The sequence below is a fragment of the Pinus tabuliformis genome, chromosome 1_1 (genome assembly GCF_031772625.1).
Source record: "Pinus tabuliformis cultivar Carrire ecotype Pingquan chromosome 1_1, CPIR1, whole genome shotgun sequence".
Lineage (NCBI taxonomy): Eukaryota > Viridiplantae > Streptophyta > Pinopsida > Pinales > Pinaceae > Pinus > Pinus tabuliformis.
In genome coordinates, this window is record NC_142297.1 from 121,846,417 (window position 1) to 121,858,399 (window position 11,983).

At 39.9% G+C, this 11,983-nt stretch overlaps 1 protein-coding gene across 1 annotated transcript; it reads right to left on the bottom strand.

The window, feature by feature from the left end:
* Positions 1–5,841: 5,841 nt before the first annotated feature.
* LOC149211942 (uncharacterized) lies at positions 5,842–11,225 on the bottom strand. Its single transcript, XM_089388521.1, has 2 exons — positions 7,076–11,225; positions 5,842–7,022 (listed from the first exon to the last, which is right to left on the bottom strand). Exons 1-2 carry the CDS (start codon positions 11,223–11,225, stop codon positions 5,842–5,844), a joined length of 5,331 nt encoding a protein of 1,776 aa, XP_089244647.1.
* Between the last annotated feature and the right edge of the window lie 758 nt (positions 11,226–11,983).

Here is an 11,983-nt window from a genome sequence, read left to right on the forward strand (position 1 = left end):
TTGAGAACATTGATATATATTTGATCTGTGGCGAGGAAAAACACACCTGGAATCGAACCCTAATTAGCTTGCAATCGAACCCTCAGCAGATCAAGTTCTAATTATCGTTATCTCTTGCCCAGATAAGCACAAATAAAAGCTCATTCGCTGAACAATTCACAGAAAATCAAAAAGATTTCCAAAGATCTGTTGTCGTCCACAATTTATGAGAAATCTCACTCAGGGTTTGAGAACTTTGATATATATTCGATCTGTGGTGAGGAAGAACGCCCCTGGAATCGAACCCTCATTACCTTTGAATCGAACCCTAAGCAGATCTCTGGTGGCGAGGAAGAACTTTTGATCTCTAAGGATCTGCGACCAGGGTGAATTCATAAATATCTCTGTGATAATATTGGAACATGGCTCTATTATGAGGTGATAATATATGGTTATGCAATAATAACATTTGAATCTAGTGTTCGATCCAATCCAGGGCACATGTTGTCTGCGGTCTGGTTTGTTAATATCAGGTGCACACATTTTTTATCTTTTTTCTAATACATATCTGCACATATATTTTCAATATGAATAATTCACTACGGCTACCAAAGATTACTAAAGGTAAACCTAGCACAGTTACTCTATAGAGCCTTTATGAATATATAGAGTCTTTAGAGAAATGTAGAGAAGAAAGAGAAGTGAAGCCACAAATAGAGTTAAAAGCCATGTTGGAAAATAAATTCACATCTCTTGAAGACAAGATCCAAAAACAAATAGAAAATAAAATAGAACTATTGGAGAATAAAATAGAGGCAATGGAGATTAGGTTGCAGGTTATAGAAAAACAAAACCAAGATACGAACCAAACATCCCAGCAAGAAGATGTTGATACTTTAGAGAGTCTTAAAATGAAGGACATGATTAAAGAACTAGAGGAAAAAGTTAATAGACGTCTCACCCTAAATAGTGTGGCTGGTAAATTAGATATCAAACCAATTAAATATGAAATGAAAAAATTGATAGAATTATACCATGAGCGTAACAAAAGAGCCTTGAACCTTATAATCTTTGATTTGTAAGAGGAGGGAGATGAAGATACTTTAGCCATAGCCTAGATAGAATTACATAATAGATTACAAATTGAAACAACGTGTCTCATAGAAGCAACAAGGTTGGGGAAATTAACTGAGAATAAAGAAAGGCTAATCCGAATAAAGGTGAGCTCTACTGACCATAAGTATGAGAAAACTCAAGTCTAAAAGGAATGAAAATATTTATAAATGGAGATCTCATTCCAGAAGATCAATCAGAATTAAGAAAAGAGGTTCAAAAGGTAAAAGAAGTTAGGAAGGAAGGAAAATGGGTAATAATCAGAAATAGAAAAGTCGTTATTCGAGATAGAAACAAAAAAGATAGTAATAAATAGCAATTCAACATGCTCCAGATTCTTTCTTGGAACTGTCGGGGCTTTCCATGGAACAAAGGCCCCAAGCTAAGTTGGATCTCAAATGATGTTGATATTATATTACTTGTTGAAACTTGGGAACATGAAGAATCTAAGGTTCCTAACATAGATGGCTTTGCACTATGGTCTACCTAGAACAAATGATCCTCCCGTAGAGGCATTGGGGGTATAGCTTGTTACATTAAGAAGAACATCTCCCCCATGCTAGAATTTATAAAACAGCCCTTACAACCAATATAGTTGTACATCGATCACTGACATTAATGATAAAAAGATCTACGTACCAATCTGTTATTTTTCCCCCATCAATTCTAACTTCTATAAGAAAAAGAATATAGATAAAAATAGTCCTTACAATGGTTTAGATAATGATATTTCTAGCCTAAGGAATGAAGGTAATATCCTTTTAATGGGTGACTTTAATGCTCGAACTTCAAGCAACCAAGCTATTCTTCTAAGCAATCATTCCAACCCTAATCCTCTTTGGTTAGATGAAGACCTTACTATGGCTAGATGGTACAAAAGGAGCTCTGAAGACCTCAAGGAGAATTTGTTTAGGTCAGAGCTAATCGAGCTCTGTAGTGCTCAGGATCACATAATTTGCAACGGTCTAAAGAAGTGGTCGAATTCTAGCCAGATGACCTACATCCATGGGCTTGGTAGCAGTGTGGTAGACTGTGTTATTTCTAATCTCCCTCTATATAATGAAATAATAAATTTTGGCATCTTAAATGACCACGAGCCTGACTCTGATCATAGGCCTTTACTTATAACTCTCAATTTTGTCATGCATAGAGATCCCATAGAAGATAATCCTTATAGCCAAAAGAACTTAATCTTTGATAGAAATAAAAATGATCTCTTTCTAAATGAATTAAAAACTAATTTGCTTCCTTTATCTAGTATAGACAACATAGAAGACCTTTATCATAATTTTACTACAACCCTCTCATATTCTATTAACAAGTTCTCAATTGAAGTTTCAAGTAATAAAGGAAATAGCAAAACCAGTGCATGGTATGACAAAGATTGTAAAAGAGCAAGGAGGGAAATTAAGGAAGTTGTTGGTGAATCTCTTAAAATTGGCGAGACAAAAATATACAAAGCCTTAACTAAAAGGAAAAAATGCGGTATATTCGTAAAGGACAAGAGAATCTCTTACACCTCTCTAAGGTAGCTCCTAAGAAATTCTGGAGGCAGATTCTAACTAGGAAAACTAAAGATAATAATAAAATTGCTTTACACAACTGGAATTCCTATCTTAAAAAGCTTTATGAATCTCCAAATGTCATGGATAAATTTGAAACCCTGCTTACAACGAAAGAAGTTTTCTCGTTAGAAGACATTGATTTTGGGGTTAAATGCCTAGCAAATGGGAAATCTAAGGACATTGAAGGTTACCAGGTGGAAATCTTAAAAATTGGAGGTCCTGTCCTCATCCCCCACATCCACGAGATTTTCAATCAAGTGGTCAAGCAAGGGTTCCCTAAACCATAGAAGAAGAGCCTCATTATCCCTATTTTTAAAAGTGGGGATACAAATAACCCCTCCAATTATCAGACAATTATGATCAGCCCTCTCTTAGCCAAGTTATATGGTATTATTTTGGAAAAGAAGTTGAGCATATGGCTTGAAAGTAAAGGTAAGCAGGCTAAAGGCCAAGCGGGTTTTAGAAGGCAACACTCAACAATGGACCACCTCGTTACGCTTACGATAATTATGGAGGAATGCTGCAATGATAAATCCAATCTCTTTTCTTGCTTTGTGGACTTTAGAAAGGCTTTTGATACAGTTCCTAGAAACAACCTATGGAATAGATTAGAAGAGCTAAAGGTTCCTTTCAAGTTGAGAGTTACAGCTATAAGGTTACACGAGAATGTAATTGCTAAGTTAAACAAGAATGAGGGGTGGTTGAAAGATATTAAGTGTAATATCAGAGTTAAACAAGGTTGCCCCCTCTCCCCTAACCTATTGGCATTTACATCAACAAGCTAGAAGGTTGTTTAGAGGAAACAGGTTGTGCTGGCACGATATTAGCTGGGATAGTCATCATCCTTCTTCTCTATGCTGATGATATTGTTCTTCTCGCAAGGTGCCCATCTGATCTTGATAAGCAGCTTAGACTCCTTAAGGATTTCTACTCTACCATGGGTATGACTGTTAACACTGACGAAACAAAAGTTATGATTATCAAATCCAAGAAGGACACTTACACTAATTTTATGTATGAAAATAGTAACTTGGAGGAAGTGACTTCTTACAAGTACCTAGGAATTGATATTCATCACAAGCTCAACTAGAACTACAACATTGAGAAAAGGATTAATGGGGGTGGAAAGATTATTTTTGTCTTGAAATAATTGTAAAATGACAAACCTCGTAATGTGGGATAGAAAGAAGTACCTCTTTGAAACTTTAGTAACTCCTGTTATCTTATATGGATGTGAGGTTTGGGGTTGTAGCATCTCTAGAGAATCTTGGAGAAAGATTAAACAAATCCAGAAGCGTTTTATAACATATAACCTCAAAAATAAAGGCAATACACCTTATCTTATTATCCTTATGGAAGCGGGTCTTTCCCCTATCAAGAGCCTAGCTATGACTAGGCTTTTGTTGTATAAGCACAAACTCAATAACGTAGGAGATCATAAACTTCCTAAGCTAGCTTTAAATTCCAGCCAAAACCACCTAAGGCTCAAGTGAGGTTGATATAAAAACACCAAGGCCTGGTTAAACATTATTATTAAATATGATCTGTTTGCACAAATTTGTACCATTAATGTTAATCAACAATGTCCCAAAGTTGCTCCCTTCTTAAGCAATTTGGAAGGAAAAAACAACAAAAAACCTTAGTCAGTTTTGTTGTTTAAACTTTCCAATGCCATGCGTTTTTCATGCGCTCGTGATTACAAATTTTGAACAATGAAAAAGATACTTTTAATAAAGATATAATCGCTTTGAGTTTTGTTATTTATAAAATTCTTAAAAATAAAAAATATATATTATTCATATAAAATATAAAACTATTTCTCAAAGGAAACATAATAATAAGTAATATAAGTTAAACTTGTCAAGAGATTAACTTGGGAAACTTACTAGGTTACTTCATCAAAATAGATATTGAAAGGCTTGTAAAAGGAATGGTCATATTTGTCCTTATATGATGTATTGAAGTAGATCTCAATAAAAGTCTACCAGATAATATCCTTATCAAGTAGAGGGGTAAGGTTTATTAGGATTTATTATGAAAATCCACTGCAGGAATTATCAGCAACCCCATCATCTTCAAAATTTCTACTACTTTTCTCAAAGGCCCCATCCCCACCTTAATACTAAGAAAAAGGGTCATGGATGGAAAAATCCAAAGGTTACAAAAGGATCCAAGAATACATCTGCTCCTATGCAAGATAACATATAGCAACGGAAGGAACCTACTACCAAACCAACTCCTTTAGATTCAGTTCATCCATAGGTAGAGCCATCTCATCTCTCAACTGAGGAGGCTCATCCTTCCACTAAAAATAAAAGAAACTCATCCATAATGTTGGCTTCTTAATGAGTGGGCACAAATGTATCCAAGAATCGGATCACTTAGATAGTGATGAGAAAACAACAAATATTGCAAAACCTCCAACAATGGAATTGTCTCAAAAAAATGGTGTCATTGTATCATCCACATCTATTGTTGACAACTCTTTGGAATGGATTGACGCCCACAATATAAAATAAAAAGAAAAAAGAAAATCCATCATCAATTCTAGGATTTAAGACCAGGGTAGAAGTAAATATATTGTCTTGTATTGTGTTGATCTATGATGGATGGAATGATGTAATTTTCTATTTTAAGGTGATACGAATTAACTTTAACCAAAAAAAGGAAAAAAAAACTATTGATAAGAAATATTCTTAACAAATATATATCAATCTAATTAAATATAAATTTTTAATATAAATGATCATTTTATTAAATTATATATATATATATATATATATATATATATATATATATATATATATATATATATATATATATATATATATATATATATTGTAAGTCAGATATGTATATTATAGAAACAAAATATGTTACAAAAAAGTCTGCCGTAGCAGAACGACCCTTAGATTTACCATTGAAAACATGCTGATAACCAGCCCTGAACTTTCAAAACTAAGCTGCACACCACGCAGGGCGGCTTTCTCTTACAGAGACAGAGTGACATTACTAACGAGCATAAGGCCGAAGCCACGACACTATCAAAACTTGGACAGAGATAGAGTGACATTACTAACATGCATAAGGCCGAAGCCATGAAAGAAACAGAGAAATAGAGAAACATAGTTAACCAGCATAAAGCCGAGGCCATGACAGAAGACATAAGACATCCATAAAGAAACTAAGGGAAACCGCCGGGGCGAGGAAAACCTCCAATGCGACTGACCGTGTCTAAGCCCACATCCAGAACATGCTTGTCCACTCTGGCCTGCATGTCTTGCATGGACTGGAATTCCTGAGCCTCCTTCATCTTTTGCTCCTGTATCAGGGGGTCCGGGCTCAGAGTTTGCCGAAGAAGCCTGATGAGCAGGGTCAGTTTCTTGTTAACGGTCTCCACAGCATCATGCACTGTAGAAATTCTTCGATCCAGCGAATCATGGATTTCATGGATATTTGCTAACTGCTCCTCCGTAGTGGAATTCCCCTTCCCAGCTTGCTGCTTCCCGTCCTCCTTTGAATCCAGGGCCTTCGCAAGGAGAGTTTTGATTCTCCAACTCTCCGCTTTCGTTCGGACATACTGAGTTGCTCTTTTGGAAGGAGTGCCCGGGTCATGTAACCAATCAACCTCCTCCGCAATGATCCCCCCCGGTCGCTGACCTTCTTCCTCTTTCACAGCAGCTTCCAGTTCCGCGATCTTGCGTTTGCTCCTGGTTGCTGCTCGGGTTTCATACATGTTCTGCGCAATCCGAAGTTCCTGCTGGGCCGCCGAACATCTACAGCTCCCCGCCTCCATGCTATACACTCTGAACTTGTCGCTGTGAATCCTTCTACGGGCAGGAAAGTAGTAGTCTCTCGCAGTGCTATAAACAGAGGTGAACGAACCAGAGCTGCGGCTCTCCGTTAAATAGCTGTTGTCCATGGAGTTTCCCATTATGCTCTTTTCCTTTCGCTGCAGAGTGGAGGTACTTTCGTTATTAATACGAAAGATATCCGCACAAGACCCACATCTCCTTCCTGACCTAACATAAATGTAGCTGCATGCCTTCCCGTTACGGTTGAGCCAGCTGTCCTTTCCTCGCAAGCGGATTCTACGGAGTCCCTCGTGGCATGAACCATATTGATAATTTCCATATTTGGCCTTCTCTTGCCATAATGACCACCGCCGCATCTGTCTAGTCATCCAGCTCCCGTGATTAGAGCCCAGTCTGTTACCGGAAACATCAGGAATGCGGTCCCGGATGCAGGCACCGACGCCGGTCAAGCCCGGTCGGTGTCGTGTAGATCTTGCTGTGCCAGCTGTAAGCATTTCGTCTTCAGGTTCGGGCAGTCCACTTCCTCCCAACAGCTGTCCCACCCCCTGTCCTGATTGTCCACGCCACAATTCGCAAGGTAGTCCGCCAACCCGTTCGCCTTACGTCTTACCGCATGAAAGACTAAACCTCTCATTCCAGCCATTAGTTCTGCGATATTCTCCGTCACCTTGGCGAGCCGCCAATGTTTTGTGGCTTTGTTTGCCTTGGTTCCTCCCTGAATTCTCTTAGCTGTTGAAATAACCAAAGATGAATCCCCTTCCACAATTACATTGCAGATTTGTAGGGATTTTAAAATTCTCAAACCATGCTCGAGCGCTGCAAATTCCGTTTCATTATTTGTGCTCTCCCCAAGCGCTCTGTAATATATGTGCCGAATTTCTCCATGCTGGTTACGTAAAGCACCTCCAATTCCTGCCATGCCGGGATTGCCCCTCGAGGCCCCATCAAAATTTAGTTTCATTCCACCTTCCGGCGGCCTCTGCCATTTGTCGTTCTGTGAGGATGGTTGCGCTCTGTGTCTTGAAGCTGCGATGCTGCTGGAGGCTTCCAGACGAAAACACTTCAAAATGCGTAAGTCTTGAGCTGAAGGTTTCTCGTTGCAGTCCTTTTTGCATTTCGTTTGAATTAGCTGTTGAATGTTAGTTATTATGTTATCTTTAGAGAATTCTATGTTCCTGTGTTCGTCTTGAAATATTCTGCGGTTACGTTCCTTCCAAATTGACCATAGTAGGAAGCCTGGAATAGACTTCCATATGCTGTTGACTCTGTGAATATTGGAGAAGTCTTTTCTCCAGTTCAGGATGGTTCTGTGAATGGATTCTCTATCCCGGTCAGAACTACTGATAATTCCTTCCATCCAACTCCATAACTGATTTGCCCATTCACAAGCATTAAACAGGTGGTTTATAGATTCCTCTTCGACGAGGCACATAGGGCATCTTGAGGGTCCCCTGAAACCTTTCTTGCATAGGTTGTCCCAAGTTAAAGTCTTGTTTCGCATTAAAAGCCAGAGGAAGGTCCTGATTTTCGGCCAGAATAGGCTGTCCCACACTTTGCTATGCCATGGCACAGCTTCTACCTGTTCTTCCTCTTCAATTAAATCCCTAGCTTCTTTTAATGAAAAATTACCATTACCTTTTAAACCCCATCTTAGCTTATCATCCTCCTCAGTTTTTCGAATCTTTCTTTTGAGGATTCTCTCATTGAATTGCTGAAAACTCTCGTTGTTCTCCTCTGTATTCCCAGGGTTTAAATTGATCCAATCCCTCCATATCGGATCCCTGCTGCTTTGGGTCCAATATTGATTGACTCTGTATCGACCCTCGTTTTGACTTGTTCTCTTGAGGAGAGAAAGCTCTGGGGTGTCCAGTTTAGGGAATTGCTGCCATGCATCTTCCCAGAACATGGCAAGCCTTCCATTGCGAATCTCCCAAAAGCTGTTCTCCTGTACTAAGCTCCTGTTATTTCTGGCATGGTTCCATATTGACGATCCTTCCGGGACTTCCTGTAGTCTTATGAGATCCTGAGTATCACAGTCTGGAATGTATTTTTCCTTCCAATGCCTCGCCCAAGGTAAATTGGGTTCTTTGATCCATTTCCACCATATCTTAGCTCCACAGGTTCTGTTGACCACAGACGGATCAACTAAGTTTAGCCCCCCCTTAGATTTTGGCTGGCAAAGCTTGTTCCAAGCCACCAAAGCCCATTTCTTCTTATCCCCATTCCCATTCCATAAGAAGGATCTCTGTATGTTTCTCATTTGTTGCAAGATACCCTTGGGAGCTGGAAGAATAGAAAGTAAATAATGCGGAATTGCCTGCAACACTGCCTTGGTTAGGATAAGTCTACCCGCCAGGTTTAGGGCTCTGTTCGTCCAGTGCCTGCACTTTTTCTCCATGTTGGCAAGAACCTTCTCCCAGTGAGTTTTCTGCCAAGGTTTCAAAGTCAGGGGGGCCCCTAGATATTTCGAAGGCAGGGACCCAATCCTGAATCCAAGAAGCTGGGATAAGTGAGCTTGAATTGCCGGATGAGTGTTGAAAAAGAAAATTGTGGATTTGGAAAAATTAATCTCCATGCCAGAGGCTCGGCTAAAGAGATCAAGGATACCCCTGTAAGCCATAGCCTCCTTCACTGTGGGGGTACCATGTAACATGGTGTCGTCCACGAACTGTTGATGAGTTGTGGCTGGTAACGATCTGATTGGTTGCAGACCTTTTATAGATCCTTCAGCTTTTTTCTTGGCTATAATTCTGCTTAGGCCCTCCATTAGGATAACGAATAGGAAAGGGGATAGGGGATCCCCCTGTCTTATTCCCCGCGAGGGAGTAAAAGGAGCTGAGGGAGCACCATTGACAAGGATTGAGTATCTTGGAGATTTGATGAGAGCAAGTATCCATTTGATCCAGGTTCTACAAAAACCGAATGCCTCCAGAACAGCTTCAAGGTACTTCCAGCTAACTTTGTCATATGCTTTTGATAAATCTAATTGCATCAGCATACCTGCTTCTTTTCTCGAATGAAGTGAATGAATCATCTCCTGCGCTAGCAAGATGTTATCTAGAATTTGTCTACCCTCAACGTACCCCGACTGCTCTTCCGAGATGATACCAGGAAGAATCGACTTTAGTCTGTTAGCTATGACTTTTGAGATAATTTTATAGATAACATTACAAAGGGCAATAGGTCTGAATTTATCAGGTGTCTTTGCTTCTTCAACCTTAGGAATGAGCGCTAAAAAGGTGGAGTTGAGGGATTTTAGAATAGTACCTGAGCGTCTGGAATCCTCAACTACCTCCCATACCTCCTGTTTAACAGTGTTCCAGCAAGCCTTGTAGAAGTTGATGGTGAATCCATCTGGACCTGGTGCTTTATCATTAGGCATACTCTGGATTGCTTCCTCCACCTCCTCCAGAGAGATTTCTCTGCAAAGGGCCCAATTTTGATCTGAGGTAATGGATTTAGGAATGGCTGCTGTAATTTCCTTAATGGCCTCCTCTCTATTTGTGGGCGGTTCCTGTGCAATTGAGCTGAAGTGATCCGATAGTAGAGCAGATATATCATTGTGATTTTTTAATATCTCCCCTGCATTGTTTTTCAACTCAAGAATCCTGTTAGCACTTCTATGGTCTAGAGCCGACCTGTGAAAAAATTTCGTATTTTGCTCCCCCTCTTTGAGCCACTGGACTCTAGATTTCTGTTTCCAAAGTATCTCTTCTTGAATACATCTTCTGTGCCATTGCTGAGAAAGAACTTTTTCCTGTTCCATTGCTTCGGCACTGTGGTTGCCTGCTGCCCCTTCTCTGTGAATCTGTTCCAGTTTGTCCTCTAGAATGGCTTTCTCCTGGAATATATTTCCAAAAACCGTTCGGTTCCATTCTTTGATCTTTTCTTTGGTTGCTTTCAGCCTCTTTTGGAGATTGAACATTTTGGATCCTCTTGCCTCCAAAGGTTCAGCCCACCATTTCTCAACCATCTTGAGGAAGTCAGGATGGTCTAACCAGAATTTTTCAAATCTGAAAGGTTTGTTCCTTGGAGTCCCCTGAACTTCAACAATAAGCGAGATCGGCCAATGATCCGACCCTCCACTGGGAAGGATATCTGATTCTGCTGTTATGCCATCCATTATAATGCTTTCTGAGATTAAAAATCTGTCTAAGCGAGAAGCTATCAGCCTATCTCCCCCCCTTCTGTTGTTCCAGGTAAACATGCCACTCTTGGGGTATATATCTACCATTTTGACAGTTTCAATGAAACTTGTAAAAGCTTCCGCATCCCTATTAAGTTTCCTCAGACCCCCTTTTTTTTCCAGAAGGGTGGTTATCATATTGAAATCACCCCCCAATATACATTTAGACCTTGGATATCTCTCAATAAGTTTGGTTAATGAATTCAGAAAGTTTATTTTATCTTCTAATTTCTGAGGACCATAAATGTTGATGCAAAGGAAGGAACCAGAGTTACCTGTGGGTTGAAAAACCACCGCTATGAAGTGTTTGTTCGCCTCAGCTGATAAAATCTGGATTTCTCTTGTATCCCAAATAGTAGCCAGGCCTCCTTCTCGTCCCTGGCTCTCAATCTCTAAAACTTCTAAATTTCTTCCAAGCTTTCTACAAAGATTGTTGATACTAGAGCTGCTGCATTTAGTTTCTTGTAAAAACATGATCTCTGGTTTGTATTTCTGGATTTTTCTCTTTAAGATCCTGTGTTTTGCCGGGCTGTTAAGCCCTCTTGCATTCCACGAGATGATCTTCATATTTAACTGATTTTCATTGGAAGGACTGGAAGGCGCTAAGCGCCTTCATCTTCCCTGAATTTATCATTATCATGCCTAGCTCCTGTAGAACTTCACCACTAGTTCTACGGCCTCTTCTTTTCTTCTGCTTCGAGCTGGATGATTTCCATAAGAGACTTTTCGAATGGAAGCTGTTGCCTTTCACTATACCTAGCTTCCTGTTCTGCTTTTCTAATTCTGCTTTTTGCCTTGCTATGAACAGGTCGTTTACCTTCCTGATTTCTTCTTCCGGTGCATTCTCTATTCCTCGGGCCTTCCAGTTCTCAGCAATTACTGGTAGGTTCATCCCCTCCCTGGCTAGCGCCTCTTCCCATTCTTGATCCTCGCTTCCGCCATCACTGGTGAGCATGTCAGTTTCTTCTTCTGTTTCCTCTGTTCTCTCCTGCATTTGAACTTCATTGTTGAGGTCCCCTTCATCCGTTCCTTCCCTGGGTGGTTCTTCCTTTTCATCCTGCCCTGCATCTGATGCTAGGGTTTTGTGCTTATCCTCCGAATCTGTTTCAAGATCTAAGATCAAAAAAGGGTTGCTGTGGTTGTTTCTTTCTGTGTTACCTTTAAATTTCTTCCTTCTATTTGCTCTCTGTCTAGACTTGGGTTTTATGAAGGTTTCTTTGTCTTTGTGGGCTTGTGTTGTATCGGTTTCTGCTTCCTTCCGAATCAGAGGACAATCTCTCATCAGATGCCCGTGTTCATGACATTTGCAACACCGGAAGGGAATC